General features: G+C 50.6%; 1 protein-coding gene across 1 annotated transcript; it reads left to right on the top strand.

Annotated features, from left to right (window-relative positions):
• The first annotated feature begins 570 nt into the window (after window positions 1-570).
• On the top strand, window positions 571-17,824 carry IFNGR2 (interferon gamma receptor 2). Its single transcript, XM_080918949.1, has 7 exons — window positions 571-726; window positions 7,722-7,854; window positions 11,206-11,399; window positions 12,520-12,662; window positions 14,228-14,387; window positions 15,163-15,320; window positions 16,813-17,824. Exons 1-7 carry the CDS (start codon window positions 657-659, stop codon window positions 16,945-16,947), a joined length of 993 nt encoding a protein of 330 aa, XP_080775075.1. The 5' UTR covers window positions 571-656; the 3' UTR covers window positions 16,948-17,824.
• The last annotated feature ends 1,184 nt before the right edge of the window (window positions 17,825-19,008 follow it).

Below are 19,008 nucleotides of genomic sequence, written 5' to 3'. Positions count from 1 at the left end.
ACAGGCTTGCCACTGGGGATGGCTCAGGCTGGAAGCCTGCCCCTGCCAGCTCTGCTCTGGGGTCACTTCCTCGTAGCTTCACAGTCACAGAGGGCCAAACCCACAGATGATTAAGCAACCAGTGAAGTTCCTCTAGATTTTCTTCCTTGTTCTCTGTGACAACACGGCCTAGAGGGTCCTCTCTGCTATACCCTTAAGTAACCCTCGGCTTAAAGGGGTTCAAAGCTTAGCTCGAGCTTTCAGGCCATTAAAGAGAATAGAATTCAAAATAAATGGACAGGTCCTTAAACCGAGCGCGGCGGGAGTCGGAGGTGGGATGGGTGGGGTGGGGATGAGTGCCCGCGGGTCTCTCCAGAAGGAGGGTCCTAGAGGTCCCTGGCCATGCCTTGAAGGTCGGCTCTGCGGGGTGCGGCCGGGGTCATCGCGGACGGGTGCTGGCCTGCGGGGGCAGCGGTTCCCGGGAAGAGCCGGGAAAGTCCCCGGGGCCGGGCTCTGTGTGGGCGGGGCCGGGCTCGGCGGGAGCGGGCGGGACTCCGGCGGGGCGGGGCGGGGCGGTTCTGCGGCCAGGCTGGGAAGAGGCGGGCGCTCGGCTCGCCATGGCCGCTGCGGTGCTGATCTGAGCGGCGTCCACCCCGCGGTCCCGGGCCGCCCGGGCCATGCGGCCTCCGCCACTGTGGCTGCCGTCGCTGCTGCTCTGTGGGCTCGGCGCCGCGGTGTCCTCGCCAGGTAAGCGCGGCCCAGGAGACCCCCCACACACACTCCCCGGGCTTCCGCGGGTGTCGCGTCCGTGCGTGGGTGCCGCCCGGGAGCGTGCGTGGGTGCCACCCGGGAGTCTTCAGCGGTTCCCGATCTGCGGGGGACCGCGATCGGGCGGGGGACCGATCGGGAGGGAGCTGCAGGAGGGAGCAGCAGTGAGTGTGGCGTGGAGCACGGGGAATTCCAGGCCTGGAGATGGAGAGCCCAGCTTGTTGGCTGCTTAGTGCCAGGGAGATCAGCTGAAGAGCAGGACCAGTATTTGTCTGGGCGGCGTATAAAATCCTGGTACTCAGTTCCTCAGGGTCTCATAGATGGGGAGCAGGAATGTCGGTGTCCCCTTCAGTGTATGGAGACAGGGGGTCAGCTGAGCCACACTTTGATTCTAGCTCCACCCTATTCCACCCACACCTGGGGTCAACTTCCCTCCTCCGAGGCCTTCTGACTGTATTTATGAGCCAGTTCTCAAAACCAACAAAAGAAAGACATCAGTGACCAAGATCATTTTCCCTGCGTGGTTACGTTTTGCTGGGTTCTTTGCCATGCAGAAATCCTATTAAAGCTTGGGTATCTGGGGTTCACAGTGAGTGCGGAGTGCACCCTTGTGAAAACACAGAACTCAAGATGAGAAAGAAGGGTCCTAAAGTTTCCGGCCAGCTTGGGCTACTCGAAGTCAGTCTCGCTGTTGTTTATTTTGTTTCTTTGTTTTTTAAGTTTGGCCATTCGTTAAATAAGCTCACGAATTGGTAAGTTCCCTGCCATTGGAAGTGGTGTTGAGGGATTGATCCCTGCAGAGGTCCTTACGTTTTTTCTGCCTCCTTATGGGCAGAGGTGCACAGGAGTATGTTCGGGTTACAAGGTTAGCTTACTCTCACGGAGTCAGATCAATGCTTTTTCTCTGATGTTCCCCATTTTGTCTTGAGCAGTCTGTGTCTGACACACCTACACACAGATTAGCTGCCTTTGGAAGAGAGCTTGCAATTGTGAGTTCAGAGGTTGATGTATTTAGAAACCTTATAAATGACATTTTTCTAATGATTAACTTTTATTATATTCCACAAAAGTCGTGGTCTGTGGCTCATCAACAACAAATTGAATCCTTAGATATTTTTCTCTTAGACTCTCACACCACTCATTTAGCAAATAATACAAAAATTTCACACTTTTATGACAAGAAAAACCTTACTAGGGTATGTTTAAAGAAACCCTTTTTAATCGAAATGCAAAGTGAAAATATCAGCAGCGGTCTTGTGGCCAACAGGTAACGAGAAGATTCCCACACTGTTCCGTAGGTTATGAATGGCCCCCAGGAATTATAAGATTGCTTTTTAACAGCGCATGGATGTTTTGCCTGAATGCATGTCTGTGCACCACTTGAGTTCCTGGTGCCTTCGGAGGCCAAAAGAGGCCATCAGATCCGCCAGAGCTGGAGCTATAAATAGTTGTGAGCTTTCATGTGGGTACTAGAACCCTGATAGACCGTCTCTACAGCCCCCGGAAACAAGGCTTTGAAAGGAAGGTTTATAATACTATATCGTTCCAGGGAGTCAAAGATAGCAAAACAATTCTGTATCCCAGCAGTCTGTAGTTACTATTTGTCCCTTTGTCAGGGGACAGCCATTTGATGTAGATCAGAAGAAAAAAAAAAAAGACAACATGAGGCTCTTTAGTTGTTCTGTCACCTGCACAGAAGGATCAAGGCTTCTGCTTGTAGTCATGGCTGCTCATTGTACTGTGGAGTAGCCGTGTGTGTGTGTGTGTGTGTGTGTGTGTGTGTGTGTGTGTGTGTCTGTGTGTCTATGTGTGTATGTCTGTGTCTATGTGTGTGTGTCTCTGCATGTATATCTCTGTGTGTGTACATCTCTCTCTGTGTGTGTCTCCGTGTGTGTGTATGTCTCTCTGTGTCTGTGTGTCTATGTATCTGTGTGTCTATGTGTGTGTGTCTGTGTGTATGTGTGTGTGTCTCTGCATGTATGTCTCTGTGTGTACGTCTCTTTCTGTGTCTCTCTGTGTGTATGTCTCTCTGTGTGTCTGTGTGTTTCTCTATGTGTCTGTGTGTATATGCGTGTATGTGTCTCTGTGTATGTCTCTCACTGTCTGTGTGTGTGTGCTTGCATGCTTGAAGGAATATCCAAACCAATGGGTGTTAGGAGGTTTACTGTTTGGGTGTTGTCTCTTCAGGTGGTCTTGTAGTTGGATAGGTGACAATCCTAGCTCCCATTTATTGAGACAAGCTGCTAAGGGCTAAACGTATACTTTATCTCTTTAATCTTTGTATTTCACTTCCAGGAAGAGACAAATGATCTGGGGTCGGGGGCGGGGGGGGGGCACTTGTTGTTGGGGCTTTACTAACTAGAATAACTTCCTGGTCAGGTCTAAGGGTGAGGTTTATTCCTGTCACATTTAAATTGCTTGAGGTGAGGTCATTGGTGTCAGGCATGATTCATGTGAGGCTGACCAAGAGGCAGAGAGGTTAGAACCAGGAACGGGGTATAACCTTCAGAGACCTGTCTCTGCTAATTTATTCCTTCCACACAGGCCCCACCCTTACAGGTTCCATGGCCCTCAAAATAGCTCCACAGGCTGGAGATCCAGTGGGGACATCTCAATCATGAGTAAAAACAAGACCCCATTAGGGCCGAAGCGTTTGCTGTTAGTGCTGCTGATTCTCGGGAGCAGAATAATGTTTATAGATAAGGCCTGGTCTGGAATCCTGCCTAGAGCCACAGGGTCCGACAGGATCCTACAAGATCCCGGGTCTTGGTTTCCTCGGAAATATTGGAACTCCTGTCTCCTTTCCATAGAGTTGTGAGAGGCAAACCCAAGCTCCGGAAAGGCAGAGCTGAGGAGATGGCTTGCTAGCTGAGAGCACTCACTGCTCCTGCAGAGCTCTGGGGTTTGGTTCCTGGCACCTATGCCTGGAGATTCACCTTCACCAATACCAGTTCAGGGAGGGGGTCAGACACCTTCCACGACACCTGCAAGCACGTGGTACACATGTCACAAGCAGGCACACTCACATACACATACATGAAAATAATGAATACATCTTTTTCAAAAGTGAAAGGCAAAACCAGTAGCATAGTCTGTCTTTTGTTTTAAAAGATGAGATTAATTAGGGGGGGGTTAAGATATCTTTGGTGGGGAAATGGTGGGAAGGGGCTTGCTGCCAGGGCTAGTAACTTGACTCTGATATCTGGGATCCACATGGTAGTAGAAGAGAGGCTACTTTACCTCTCCATCTCCCCCTCTCCCTCCCTCTCACCCTCCCTCTTCCCCTCTCTCTCACCCTTCCTCTTCCCCTTCCCCTCCCCCTCCCTCTTCCCCTCCCCTCTCCCCCTCTCTCCTCCTCTCTCTCTCACCCTCCCTCTTCCCCTCTCTCTCACCCTCCCTCTTCCCCTTCCCCTCTCCCTCCCTCTCACCCTCCCCCTCTCCCTCCCCCTCCCTCTTCCCCTCCCCTCTCCCCCTCTCTCCTCCTCTCTCTCTCCCTCCCTCTCCCTCTCCCTCTCTCCCCCTCCCCATACCCCTCCCTCTCCCTCCCTCTCCCTCCCTCTCCCTCCCTCTCCCTCTCTCTCTTCTCTCTCACACACACACACTAAGATGTCAATGTCACATTTAAGATGTGCTATTTCTTAGCTTCCAGTTCCCTATGGCTTACTCGCAGGTAATGAGGGCTGGTTCCAGAGAGTTTGCCTCAGTCTCCCGCTGCCACAGTATTCGATGGCTCTGCCCTGTCACAGATGAGCATGCCTTCTTCCTCACAATGCCCATGTCCTGTGACTGTTAGGTTACATGAGAAGTGGGGGATTCCTAGTCAGATGATATTAAAACTGGCGGTCTATTTTGGCATACCGGGGTTACATCCAGAATATTCACAGGGGAGATTGTTTCATAGAATCTAGCCAGGATAAGGTTCTTCCACCTGCAGCTCCTAGGACCGTGACCTTTCCCCATGAAACACCTGCCGCTCTCTGGCCCGAGCACTGTAAGATAAAAGTTTGTTTTTCAGCCACTAAGTTTTAAAGGTCATTGCTGCAGCAACAAAGGAAACTAACATGGCCCCCATGGGTGGACACCAGGGCTTTAAAGACACTGCACCTCCTATGGGGCAAAAGCTCCCAAAAGCTCCCAGACCCTAGGGGAGTAAGCAAAGCTCCAGCTTTTTCCGTGCGCCTGTGGTCTCTGAGTCAGGAAGCACCAATGGTAAGAGAAAACTGGGTGTAGCCTGCATGAACGTGCTCCCTGCACCTCAGCCACAGGTCCTTCCATCCTGCCTTCCGGCCTCACCCGTGGGAGCTAGACACTTGAGAGTTGATAGATTCTTAAGACTGGGTTAGGTGTGCAGCCACACACTCCAACTGTCCCACATCCCTTCCTTCCCTGTTAGAGTGGACAGACATCCACTGCAGCCGAGGGCCAAATTCTGTCAGGTCCCAGTGACACAAAAGTCACAGGAGACGGTCAGCACACCTGCCCTGGCCAAACACAAAGAATGCAAGGAAGAGAGAGCCCCTGGGCCTTGCATGGGTTCTGTTTACCCCAGGGCTCAGTCTGAAGAGACCTCGGGGAGGCTCCCTGGGGACGGTCCCAAGCACAGTGAAGGCTGTTTCCCAGGGCGCAGAGAGGCTGCAGTGAAGAGGTGAGCTTCCAGGGCTGTCCAGAGGTGAGGACTGTCTTGGCAAAGTGCTTTTCGGTGTTCGGACAGGCTAGCACTTCCCTGTGGAGTCCCTGGTTCTGAGTTTTCTTCAAGGAATAAGATTAGATAGGGTTCCCGAGAAACTCCCAGTGGAGACAAAGCCTTGCTGTCTGAGACTCTCCGGAGAGCGGGTCTCGCCAGGTCAGCTTTTAGTTGTTTGTTTTTAAGTGTTGGGCATCCAACCCGGGGCTTTGAGCCACTAACTAGGCAAGTATGTGCCACCAAGCTCCACCCCTGCCCCCAGCCCTAGCCTTGACTGAGGGGAAGGAGATCTGAGGGAGAGCATCCGGAGGTGGGAGCCGCGAAGAGAGGGGAGGGAGAGTGAGGAAGGTAAGAAGGGCCCAGGAAAGCACTTAGCCCAGACGTCATTGCCAGCAGTGAGAAGCTGGGGACTGAACTCGGGGAGCTGGAGTTCAGGGTACGGATCAGGTGAGAAGAGCTGAGGGGAGCCACTGGTCCTGAGTGGGCCTGGAGGCCACAGACACTTGGTATGCTAATAGGCACCACAATTAGCCATTTGTCCCGGAGTTCCTTTTGTATCTGAGACCTGATCACTTTCCTCTCCACTTGGGGTTAGAGTGAGGTCCTTTTTCTAACCTGGTTGCTGGGTGTCCCTCTCTGAGACAGATGTTTAGATTTTGAGGATAGCGACCCAGCAGAGGAAGAAAGTATTCCTTCTGGTTCCTCCAGAGGTGTGAGAGACGGTGAGGGGGGAGGGGTGTTAGGCAGGATAATGTCCAGGCGCTAATCTCCGGGATAAGGGGCTATGGGGGTATGACGGAGTTGAAGATCCTGACTGGGGAGATGATCCTGGATTCTGACCCACATGGACTCACAGTCGTTGCCAGGGTCCTTGAAAGATAGAATAAGGAAGTATGAAGGAGAACCAGAGAGAGTGCCGCACAAGACCGGCTGGGCACCGCAACGACAGAGAATGCCCGTAGCTTCCAGAGCCCAGAGAGAGGGAGCCCTGGGTTTTTCTCTTGGTGACCCGGGAAGAAATGGCCCTGCTGCCATCTCTACCCTGTCTCAGGCACCTGACCTCAGAGTGATAATAATTGATAAGTGTGAAATAAATGATATGGTAGGACTCGGCTGGGAAACGCACTTGCGTTTGGGGGCTGCACCACAGTGGGGACAGAAACCCGGCAGGAGGAGCTGTCTCTGAGATTTATTGATGGGTTCCTGGCTTCCCTGGCTTCTGCCAGACCCTCAGTGAGCTGACCTGTCTGTCCTCTGCTTTGCAGACCTGGCTTGGGCCCCTGTCCCCTGAGGCCTGTGTGGTCAGCAGTGTTGAGCAACCGGAGCTCACAGAGGTGGACATGCTGGGCAGTCTGTGGCCGCAGTATGCCATGCCTTGGGGGGCTGAAGGCTCCTCTGCACCCTTCTTCTGGCTTGGAAGGGCTCCCCAAGAATGTATGATTTGGGTTTCCTGCTTTAAATTCTGGAGCATGTCTTTTTTTTTTCCCACCTGCTGAATATTTCTTATTAATCTTTCAATCAGAGAAAAAGTGTTACGATGATTTCTCTTGTGAGGGAAGGTTCCCGTGTTTTCAGTCTCTAGCCCAGCCCGCAGAGTGTCTGCCTGACAGGAGGGTTGGAACTGATCTCTTTGGGGTCTGCTACCTCCAGGGAATACATTCGTCTGTGATTCATGGCTCTCGGGGCTGGGAGCCACGTTAAAGGTGTGCATTTCCTCCGGCTTCGAACCTGCGTTCCAGATCTCAGTGATGGGTGCTGAGTTTTTGAGGGGCAAATACCTCATGTCAAGCATCTTTGGGAGTCGGCTGTCTGATTTGGGGCATCTGCACCAACACATACATGCAGGGCCACCTTGGTACTCTACCTGGGCCTAGTAGATGCTCACTCTATGGTGTTCTGTTATTGGTTGGGGTTACTCCTGGAGAAAGATGGAGTCTTGAGCAGCCCACAGTCAGGCGCCACACATGGTAGATGTGGGAACCCAGTGTAGTCTGACTGTGACTACCATGACCTAGAGGGTGACCTAAAACACGCCTCCCATAGTGCCCTCCTCACAGTCAGGCCCAGGGGATGTGTTGGGGAGAACAGGTGCTCCCATCCCAGCACCAAACTGCAGCAAGAGCTGTGTCCTGAATCCCTCCGCTCTGTACAGAGCAGGGGTTCACCTCCGCTCCGAAAAGGCGAGAGGTAGCTTTCACCAACGGCACTTGAAATGTTTTTGTAATTCGTTGTTTTCTGGATTTTTCTCCTCTCCCACCCCATTCCTCCTCTTGTTCCCTGCTCCTCTCAGACTCTTATTCCCAGCTTGCTGCTCCTCTGAGCCCGAAGCTTCACCTGTACAACGACGAGCAGATTCTAAGCTGGGAGCCATCGCCTCCCAGTAACGACACGAGGCCAGTGGTCTACCAGGTGGAATATAGCTAGTAAGTGGGTGCTCCGTGGGTGTTGTGTGGGTGCTCCGTGGGTGTTGTGTGGGTGCTCCGTGGGTGCTCTGTGGGTATTGTGTGGGTGCTCTGTGGGTATTGTGTGGGTGTTCCATGGATGCTCTGTGGATGCTCTGTGGGTGCTCCATGGGTGCTCTGTGGGTGTTCCGTGGGTGCTCCGTGGGTGCTCCGTGGGTGTTCTGTGTGTGTTCTGTGGGTGCTCCGTGGGTGTTTCGTGGGTGTTCCGTGGGTGCTCTGTGGGTGCTCCGTGGGTGCTCTGTGGGTGTTCCGTGGGTGTTCTGTGTGTGTTCCGTGGGTGCTCTGTGGGTATTGTGTGGGTTCTCTGTGGGTGTTCCATGGATGCTCTGTGGGTGTTCTGTGGGTATTGTGTGGGTGCTCTGTGGGTGTTCCATGGGTGCTCTGTGGGTGTTTCGTGGGTGCTCCATGGGTGTTGTGTGGGTGCTCCATGGGTGTTGTGTGGGTGTTGTGTGGGTGCTCAGTGGGTGTTGTGTGGATGCTCTGTGTGTGTTCCGTGGATGCTCTGTGGGTGTTGTGTGGGTGTTTCGTGGGTGCTCCGTGGGTGTTGTGTGGGTGCTCTGTGGGTGTTCCGTGGGTGTTTCGTGGGTACTCCATGGGTGTTGTGTGGGTGCTCCGTGGGTGTTATGTGGGTGTTGCGTGGATGCTCAGTGGGTGTTGCGTGGGTGTTGAGTGGGTGCTCTGTGGGTGTTGCGTGGGTGTTTCGTGGGTGCTCCATGGGTGTTGTGTGGGTGCTCCGTGTGTGTTGTGTGGATGCCCCTGGGTGTTGCATGGGTGCTCTGTGGGTATCCTTGCTGGGACCTGTTGGGGAAGTTGGCTGGAAGCTGGAGTCAGATCCCGACTCAGACTTTCCGGAATGGGTGTAGTGAGAGCTCCTGAGCATTTAAAAGCTTCAAGGACGGATATTTCATCACCTCCTGCGCCTCAGAGGTGGATTTAAGTCTGGCTGTCAGAGAACTTTTCACCTCCTTCAGCGGTGAAAGTTAATCCCTTTGCTCTGTACAGAGCAAGGGTTTACTTCCGCTCTGGAAAGGCAAGAGGTAGCTTTCAGGTTTAAAAACCTCAAAATCCAAATCAAGCCTACTAGGGGGTGTAATCAGCTGACTACAATGAATTCTCAGTTTCTCACCTGGTTTTCTGTTCTGAATAATGTAGTGTTCACACTCTTTGTTCTGCCTCTCACCTCCGTTCTGTGTTTCTGTCTCTGGCTACCGCTTGATTTGCAGAGAAGTATTCATGAAGGAACTGGGCTCAGTAAAACTGTTTTGTTTTTGGGTTTTGGCTATAAGTCAGATGAAGATTAAGGTGAAGTCCTTGGACACATGGTAGTAAACAAAACCTGTTTGTTTTAAGAGAAGTATTCCTAGTTTTGCTCAGATAACCCTGGAACTACAGATCCTCCTGCCTCAGAGTCTAGGCATGGCTGTGGCCTGTGTCACTGTGCTCTGAGCTGAGCTTTGTATTACAGACTAACTTGTTTGACTCGAGGGTTTTTTGTTTGTTTATTTGTGTGCTGAGTGGGTGTGTACACATGCGTGTGCTAGCCTCTCTCACACTCATACACACATGCAAATTCATGTATGCACACAGGCGTGTGGAAGCCAGAGAGCGTGGCAAAGCGCCTTCCTTAGTCCTGCTCCCCCCCCTTTTTTTTTGAGACAGTCTCTCAGTGAACCCAGAACTCACCAGTTCGGCTAGACTGACAGACCAGGGAGCTTCCTGTGTCTCCTCTCCACGCCTGCCGAGCTGGTCACACTGGGGCTTACAGGTTCGCTTGGATGCTGCAACCAATCTGCTGTGGCTCTGATGAGGGGAGAGGTCTCTGGTTTTGTTTGGCTTTAAAATCCATTTTCTTGTGTGGGGGGTTTTGTTTATTTATTTATTTATTTATTTATTTATTTATTTCTGATTTTGAGACTAAGACTTAAGAACCGCGTTTGTCTGTGGTCAAGAAGGACGACCATTGGAAATGAAGGTGCCCCCTTTGCTTTTTTAAGAAGGCCTTGGTAGCAAAGCCAAATCTACAGGAGAGTCTAGGCTGTGCCAAGTCAGCGGTTAAAGTTCACCACTGCAGATGCCCAACACGCTCCTGCCCAAAGCCTTAGGTGGTTTCTGAGACAGAAGTCCGTGCACAGGTGGAGAGGAATATGTCAGGGTTCCTGTAGGAAAAGGTGGAACTCTGGGAATTCGTCAGAGGCGCTGGAGATAGGAGAGGTAACCAGCCATGTGGCGCTCATAGAATAGAATAAAGGGGTGATATAAGATACGAGCTAGACAGGGATTGACTAAAGCTTGTGGCCTAGGCATTTATTCATATACCATTAAGTCTCCGAGTCTTTATTCTGGGAACAAAGAGGCCAGGTGGAAAAGCTTGTGGTTACAGCATGGAAGCCTGATGACTCTCCTGATTGGTAAACTCAGACCAACTCATTTGGTGGAGCTCAATGAACCATGTGATTGAGCCACGTTCATTTCATTCTTCATTTAAACGCAGCCAAAATTGCTGTATTATTACCCTCTGTGTGCAAGGGGATTCCTTCCCTCAGAACCCCTACTTCACCGTAAGTCTGTCTTCTGAGAAACATTCTTTTTTTTTTTTTTTTAAAGATCATATTTTATGTATGTGAGCACACTGTAGCTGTCCTCAGACACACCAGAAGAGGGCATCAGATCCCATTACAGATGGTTGTGAGCCATCATGTGGTTGCTGGGATTTGAACTCAGGACCTCTGGAAGAGCAGCCAGTGCTCTTAACCACTGAGCCATCTCTCCAGCCCCCTGAGAAACATTCTTAAGATTTGTTCTGAGATGGGAGGTGGCGGCAGCTCACACGTTTAATCCCAGCACATGAATGCACATAAAAATAAAACACAAAGTCTTAAAGCTTTAGAGGAAGGAACCTGATGCAGTCTCCATCTTGAATGGACCTGCCGGAATGCTAGCCACAAGAGACCAGTGGTTCATATCCACGAGGTACAGTTCCGTTCAGGATGAAGGAGCCTGTTGACGGTACCCCAGTCAGCGTCTCTGGGGCTTCAGGTCGAAGAGAAATGGAGAATCTCTGTCAATGGATACCAGATGGGGGGCGAAGGGGGAGGGGCAAGTAACAACACATTCTGAAAATTGGTCCTGCAGGTGGTCTCCTCCCCCTGTGAGCATCCTGAGAGTAGGCAAGGCGTATAAATCAATCTAGTCGAGTTTCTGTACTTGACTTTTGCCAGAAGGATGGATGAGTGCGGCCCCTTTGGAGACCTGGAGATCGGAGTTGTGCGGAGGAGAGGATTCTGTGAATTGAGATCTTGCCTTCTTTCCCAGCATCGATGGCTCCTGGCATAGGTTGCAGGGGCTGAACTGTACAGACATCTCCGAGACGAAGTGTGACTTCACAGGAGGTGGCCGCTTGAAGGGTTTCCCACACTCATTCCTGGTCTTCCTGCGGGTACGAGCCAAGCAAGGAGACCGCACTTCCCACTGGGTGAGCCTGGATCCGTTTCAGCACTATGAGAATGGTAAGAGAACTTGGGAAGAAAGCTGGAGAGGGCTGGAGAGGCGACCCAGCAGCTAAAGCCACTTCTGGCCCCTGCAGAGGACCAGAGTTCGGTTCCCAGCACCCACACTGAGGAGCTCACAACTGCCTGAAACTTCGGTTACAGTATTTTGGCTACTTTTTTTTTTTTTTTAAGAAGTGGAATCCTGGATAGCACGGCAGATTTTCTTGTTACCACTACAACAGCAAAATGCAATAGAAAATTTAAAACAAAGCTAAATAAATAAATAAATAAATAAATACCCCCCCCCCCAAATAATCCAGAACCATTGAAATGCCAGCCTATTTTAAAGGGAGCTGGGGGTTAAGGGTGGCGCACACCTTTAATCGCAGCACTTGAGAGGTAAAGGCAGGTAGATGTCTGTGAGTTCAAAGCCAGCCTGGTCTATGGAGTAAGTTTCAAGCTAGACAGATTCCCACATTGAGAGACCCTGTCTCAAAAATCAACAGTGAAAGAAGACCCAGTGATACAGTAAATGTTATATTACACTTACACTTAGTCCTGTACGCTATCATGTGTCATGTTACACGTGAACACGACAGATTGGGATCCTCGTATGCGGGGAAGCACGCAGTGTCTTTTTCGCTGAGTTCAGTCCCTCGATTTACACTGTGCTCTAAGTTTCTGCTCTGTTTCTCTGGGAGTCTGCCTGCTGTGCTTCTGGAAGCTTTGCTTACAGTCTGATGACTCCCCACTGAGGAACTGGCCTCAGCCAGAACACTCTTAAATGCCTTGTGCAAGGCCAAACCCTACAGTCCTGCTGCATACCTGTCCCTGATGGGGACCGGAAACTACTTCCACGTAGCTTCCATAGATTCCAGCTCAGAGGACCTTTCAGCAGGGAGGATCCTGCACCTGCTGGAGCCCAGTAGGTTCTGCAGGGGCCTTTCCTTCTGCTTGGATGCTGGCTCCCCGTAAACCTCATATTCTGAACGGTCATCTGAGTGTATGCCGTTGCTCATGTAGGTATAAATGTGTGTGCACACAATGTAGGTGTGTATTTTGTTTCATAGACATGCGCGGTGTACACGGGTATCAGAGTGTCACTCATGTGAGGTTCTTGATTGTGATTCTATTTCAGTTACTGTTGGACCTCCAAAAAACATCTCGGTGACCCCGGGAAAAGGCTCCCTCGTTATACACTTCTCCCCTCCCTTTGACGTGGTCCAGGACGCAACTTTCCAGTATCTTGTCCACTACTGGGAAAAGACAGGAACCCAACAGGCAAGAACCCTTTACTTTTTTGATTATGTTTTTTTTTTTTCCTCTTTAGGGTTTCTTTTTGTTTTTTCTTAAGATTTATTTAATGTATGTGAGTCCACTGTAACTATCTTCAGACACACCAGAAGAGGGCATCAGATCCCATTGCAGATGGTCGTGAGCCACCATGTGGTTGCTGGGAATTGAACTCGGGACCTCTGGAAGAGCAGCCGGTGCTCTAACCACTGAACCATCTCTCCAGGCCCCTAGAGTTTCTAATTAGAAGAAGGATGATTTCCCGTGTAAGATGGGAGACTAGGGTCACCAGTGTCTCCTGGAGCTAGAGCTTGAGCCGGTTTTAGTCCCCTTGCTGTCCTGAGCCCTCCTCTGCCTGAAGGATCTGATCCCTCTTTGATGTCATCCATTCCTGCTGTCTGGTTCCATTCACGGCTTTGCTGGTTCCTTGCCTACGATGAGTTTTCTGTATCTGGACCTTGGGGAGGTCTAGGGACCTATTCCTTTTCAAAACATTTAGATAGGTCTGGCAGCTGGCAGTAGATTGTGATGTCATTCCAGTTGCTGTCACCACAGGAGCAATGCCAGGTTAGGGCCCAGGTGTCCTCCCTCTCCTCTCCGATGTCAGCTCCCCCCTCCCCCAGGGGCCACTTCTGGTGTGGACTGTGTGACAGTGATCTGCAGTGTTATGTAAAGGGTTTGACTGGTTTGGAGACGGCCACACAGGACCGGATGGAGGGAGAAAGAAGGGGGGACATCCCGGGATTAATACCTCCAAGTACAGAAAGCAAAGCACACCTGGACACCGCAGGTGCTTTTATCAGTCTAAGCCACGAGACAGGTGTGGCCAACAGAAGAGCTGACACAGCCTGAGAGTGCTCCAGCTACGTCCTGAGGACATAAATACCTGTGTCCCTTTAACCATAAAGGAATCAGCACATTTCACTTCAGATCAGAAGCTGTTTGGGAACTAAAGGGACATTTGCAGGATGCTTTTCCTCTGTTGTCTAACCCAAGGCACAGATGGTTAGTTTAGTGTCTGTGGGTGAAGGGGTGTGTGCACATAGGCTTGTGCACAGCTCCACGCATCCAGGCATGCGGAGGCCAGAGGGTGACATCAGGTGACCTCCTCTGTTGCTCTCCACCTTAGTTTTGTGAGACAGGGTTTCTGAACCTAGAGTTCACCCTTCATCCAGACTGGCTGGCCACTAAGCTCCAAGGATCTGCCTGTTTGTCCCCCCAGTGCCTGTCTCTGCCCCCCAGTAGTAGAGATAAGAGATAGAACATCAACCTGCCGAACTTCAACAGGAACTCAGCTTCTTGTGAGCACACGGCAAATGCTGTGCCCACCGAGCCATCCCCCCACCAAGGCATTAGTTTACAGAACTTGGTATACTAGAAATTAAGATTGGTGATGGTTTGTTTGCCTCACTAGGCTTTAGTGGGTCTTCACGGCCTCAAGATCTTATTAACTCTTGGTTTGGGGGGTCATTGGAAAAGCTAGAAGCTGCATGGCCCTGTCTGTCTGTCTGTCTGTCTGTCTGACCTGTGTGGCTCTGGTGCTGTCTACACAGGTTGAAGGCCCTTTCAAGAGTAACTCCATTGTGCTGGGTAATTTGAAGCCATCCAGAGTCTATTGTTTACAAGCTCAGGCACTACTGGTTCTGAAAAACAAAAACATCCAACCACACGGGCTTCTGAGCAATGTATCTTGTCACAAAACAACAGCAGATGGTAAGACATACCTTCATTTATCCGTTACCTGCTGCGCCGTTCGGGTTTCTCCTGAAATGGTGAACACAGCAGGCGGTGGCGTGGCTGGCGGTGGGAGCAGACCAGGAAGTACTCACCTGGCCGGAGAATTATGTAGCCACAAGGGCTGTGTGACCAGGCTGAGCAGCCCCACAACACCGGGGACCTGGAGTAGGTCAGATTTGCATATACACGATTAGATGTCTTAGGGATGAATCCTAAATCTGAACACAGAATTCCCTTATGTTTCATAGACACCTTACATGCATAACCTGAAGGAGGTTTTATATAGCATTCTTAGTACAATGGTATAGAATTTTTATTGCATTTTTGCTTTGTGTGTATGTGTGTTTGTGTACATGCAAATGTACATATGAGTACACTTGAGTGCCAGTCAGAGGATGTTCACACTGCCCTCTGCTGTCACACATTGGTGTCCAGAATGACACGCAGGCCTGTCAGGCTTAGAGGCAGGTAGCTTTACTTACAGAGCTTCCTCACTGCTCCAAGTGCACTTGGGCTTGCCTGTGGCCTAGCAGATGAGCTTGGATGTGGACCCTTCCATCTGTGGTATTATGACCGGGCAGTTTTGATTCTGGAATAGAAAGTTTCAGGCTTTACATTTTCAAAATTAGTAGTTTAAGCGCATACGGCAAGGGCAGAGAGGAGAAGGGGCCCGCGGGTTTTCCTCCCAGCGGTGGGAGATGAGGCGTGGACTGCTGCTGTGGCTTGCTCATTTCCATGCCATCTCCTTTAGACTCCACCAGACTGCAGCAAGTCATCCTGATCCTTGTGGCCATCTTCACATTGCTGCCGGTGCTCACGGGGGCCTGCTTCATCCTGTTCCTCAAGTACCAAAGCCGGATCAAATACTGGTTCCAAGCTCCACCAAACATCCCAGAACAAATAAAAGAGGTCAGTTCGCAGATGCGTGAGTGACCTGCTGTGACCCCAGCGCCCCCAGGAGGAGAGAACTGACACCCGGTGTTGTCCTCTGTCCCCTCCCCCCACACACGTACCGCTCACACAGAAGAAGTAGTAAAATGAGTGTTGGGTGAGGTCAGAGTCTATAAACACGTGGCACCTGTGGTGATGGGTTAACGGTTCCCCTGTTCACACTGAGAGTAACAGTGATGAGCCCTTGAGGTTTCACTGCCTCTTAGGTGCAGCCCTCAGAGGAACTGAGTCTCGGATACCACAGTTGTTTCTCTGGGGCAGAAATCTAGGGTTTTGGTGCATTCTTGAGAAGTTGTGAAGAGCTGCCCAGAGGCTTCTGATGTTATGTGAGAGTAGAGAGCGCTTTCTCTTCTGTGTCTGGGGTTTTCACGCCACACACACATGACTTCTCTTCCTCTTTCGGGTGGCCTTTGGCACTTCTGAGAGCCGCAGGCAGAGCCTTGGAATCCTGGGGAGCTTACAGCGAAGGGCAAAGGTGAAGAAGGTTTGGGGCTGTGAGACCCCTCTTCACTGTGAGGACCCCAGCCTCAGACGTGTCCAAGGCTGTGTGCAGGTGGAAGGAGGGGCTAGAACTTAGGGACGTTCCTGCTTTTTCCTGCCATAGCAGAGTGAACACTGAAGATTCTTTTATTTTATTGGGCAGGATGTGTGCCGGCACATGTGTGCACATGTGTGTATGTGTGTGTGTGTGTATGTGTGTGTGTGTGTATGTGTGTATGTGTGTGTGTGTGTGTGTGTGTAATTGAGCTCGTGTGGCACTCTTGACATTTTTATCATACAGGTCTTGGGAGGTTTTTATCATACAGGCTTGCCAGCAAGTGCCCTAACCTAAATGTTATAATTCTTAATTTTTTTTTTAAATTTCAAGTATTTATTTAATGTGAGAGCACTGTAGCTGTCTTCAGAAGAGGACATAGGATTCTACTACAGATGGTCGTGAGCCACCATGTGGTTGTTGGGAATTGAACTCAGGACCTCTGGAAGAGCAGGCAATGCTCTAACCACTGAGCCATCTCTCCAGAGCCAAATATTTTAAGGTTCATAGTGCACTAAGTATACTCTGAGGACAGTGGGGATTCCTACTTTTTCTGAGTCCTTCCCTTAACAGCTTTCATCAGATGGAGAGAGGATGGAGCCCAGGCCCGGGTACTTCCTAGATAAACATTCTTCTTGCTCCAAGCTACACCTGGGCCTGCGCCATTACAGAAATGAGGGGTGAAGAGGCAGGCGCGTGCTGGAAATCAGAGCTGAGCATGTGTTAGCAGCAGAGTGTGCCCTTACCATGTGCCAGGCTGGGCTTGACCCCCAGGATCACAACAGTAACGATAATGATTGGTGGTGGTATTACTTTATTGATGGACAAAGTAAAGTTGTACTGATTATCACAACACCAAGTACAAGCAGAGACCCGTGTATGAGTGTAACTGGCTGGCCTTCTACCCTTCTCTAGTATTTAGAGGACCCAGATCAGCTCATCCTGGAGGCCTTGGACAAAGACAGTTCACCAAAGGATGAAGCCTGGGACTCTGTGTCGATCGTTTTGTCCCCAGAAAAGGAACAAGATGATGTGCTCCAAACACCGTGAACCAGGCCACCGTCTCTGCTTGCCCAGGAGGACAGTGATGGGGCAGCTTCGAGAGACTGCCAATGCCCCAGGGACACCCGCCTCAGAGGCCTTGGGGCGCAGGGAGACGGTGGATTATTTATTCCTTATGAGTTTTCGGGATCCTACAAGTATCTAAAAGAATTCCACAGAGAAGTATCTCAGAAAAAAACACTAAAAAGACAGTTACTCAGTACTGTAATGGCGGCAGACCTGTGGAGCTCTCTTCGCTGTCAGAAGACTGGGTCCTTACCTTCACTCTGGAAAGTGAGTTGTCCCAGACATCCCAGCCTGTCACCGAGAGGGGCCCTTCATGTCTCCTTCATGTCCAGCGTGATAGCTTAAATGTGACTACCTTGGGCTCAGTGTTTGCCTAGCATATACAAGGCCCACCCCAACACCTCCCACACACAGAGGTGATTAATCTTGTAAATAATGTCCTGATAATTTAAGTCTTTTTTTAAAAACTTAGAAATAAAAGATTCTATATTAAACTTTTTTTAAAAAAGTCTATCTGCCAGGTGGCACACACCTTTACTCCTGGCACTAGGGAGGCAGAGGCATGAGGTTCTCTGCGAGTTCGAGGCCAGCCTGGTCTAGAGTGAGTTCCAGGATAGCCAAGGCTACACAGTGAAACCCTGTAATAAAAAAGAAAAAGGTATATGTGTTTCTTTTTTACTCCTTCCTTTACCACTTTGCCTTCTGTGCTTTGGCCTGTTTTCCACAAAGTGCTGCTTTGTGAGAAGTCTTAGCTGGGCATGGTGACACATTCCTTTATCCCAGCACTTGAAAAGCAGAGGCCGGTGGATCTCTGTGAGTTTGAGGCTAACCTGGTCTACAAAGTGAGTTCCAGGACAGCCAGGGCTATGTAGAGAGAGAGAGAGAGAGAGAGAGAGAGAGGGATCCTGTCTCTCTAAATCATAAATAAACAAACAAAAATATTTGCATCTAAACTTGTATTTTCTTAAGTTACATTAGTAAGGCTGAGGAGCCCTCAGGAGACTTCAGCAAAGAAGTCCCCACTGTCTCACCCCTTAGTTCTTCAAAGTCACGAGGACACCACAGTCCACAAATGAGTCACACTGTTTGTCCTGGTACTGGGGTGAGGCCACCACCCATGTTACCCAGGAACCCACCTGAGCTGACTGCCACTCTGGCTTGGCTTCCCAAAGGCACCTTTTAAACATATAGGAAATTGGCACAATTTAACATATATGAAAGAATGTACGGCTGGCTCCTCCCACACACAGTGGCCCAGCGCCCCTGTGGTCCTCTGTGAGGAGCCCTGCCCACAGCTGTCCTGACAGTGGGAGAAGACTCACCCTTGTTGGCACAGCCACCTCATCCTCTGTCTGGACCCTGTGCTGCTAGTGGGAAGTGGGGAGCCTCTCTAACTAGACGTGTGTCCGGCCATCTTAGTGGTGGGTTGATTGAGGGTGTTGAGGGTTACAAGGACAGGCCTGGGCCTAGGACTCGGTAGTGATTGCTTGCCTGGCATGCCCAAGGCCTTGACTTCCACTCCTGGCACTACTAAGGAAGAAAACAATAAGGAGGCACCCCCACTCTAGTCCCTCCATTCGGAGTGGGCTTAGTTCCAAGTGTAGTCAGGTTGACAACTAAGAGTAGCCGTCACAAACTGTTTTGGGGGTGAGATTGGTCTGATGTCCTGAGGCAGGAGGTGGTTGTGGTTGAGTCCTAGAGGTCTCAACCATTGGCTGAAGGTGGCAAGAATACCAGTGGGAACATGGAGCCCAGGCTCAGACACTTTCTAGAAGTGGGGGGCGGGGCAGGCTAGCTAAGTTTAGTCTCTGTATGAGGGGCTGACCTGGACACATTCATCTACTGGGAATTTAAACAGCTACAGATGGGCATATTTGCTGTAGTTAATGTCTGAGACAGTCTTACGGTGTAGCTCTGGCTGACATGGAACAGACTGGCTGTGTGGATCAAGCTGGCTTCAACCTCAGGGCATGTGCCACCACGCCCAGAAGAAACAGAGAAGCAGTTTTACAACCCTCTTCACCATTGTAATGAACTACTGGG

This window comes from Micromys minutus, assembly GCF_963924665.1.
Source record: "Micromys minutus genome assembly, chromosome: 7".
Lineage (NCBI taxonomy): Eukaryota > Metazoa > Chordata > Mammalia > Rodentia > Muridae > Micromys > Micromys minutus.
Note: the sequence above shows the minus strand (reverse complement) of the source record. Positions and strands in the feature narration are given on the sequence as shown.

What these genes read in the sequence shown, in the direction of transcription:
- IFNGR2 (XM_080918949.1), top strand. Translation starts at nt 657, where the DNA reads ATGCGGCCTCCGCCACTGTGGCTGCCGTCGCTGCTGCTCTGTGGGCTC. An exon ending in AAAAGACAGGAACCCAACAG is followed by an intron (nt 12,663 to 14,227) that starts GCAAGAACCCTT and finishes CTGTCTACACAG; the next exon opens with GTTGAAGGCCCTTTCAAGAG. An exon ending in TCCCAGAACAAATAAAAGAG is followed by an intron (nt 15,321 to 16,812) that starts GTCAGTTCGCAG and finishes ACCCTTCTCTAG; the next exon opens with TATTTAGAGGACCCAGATCA.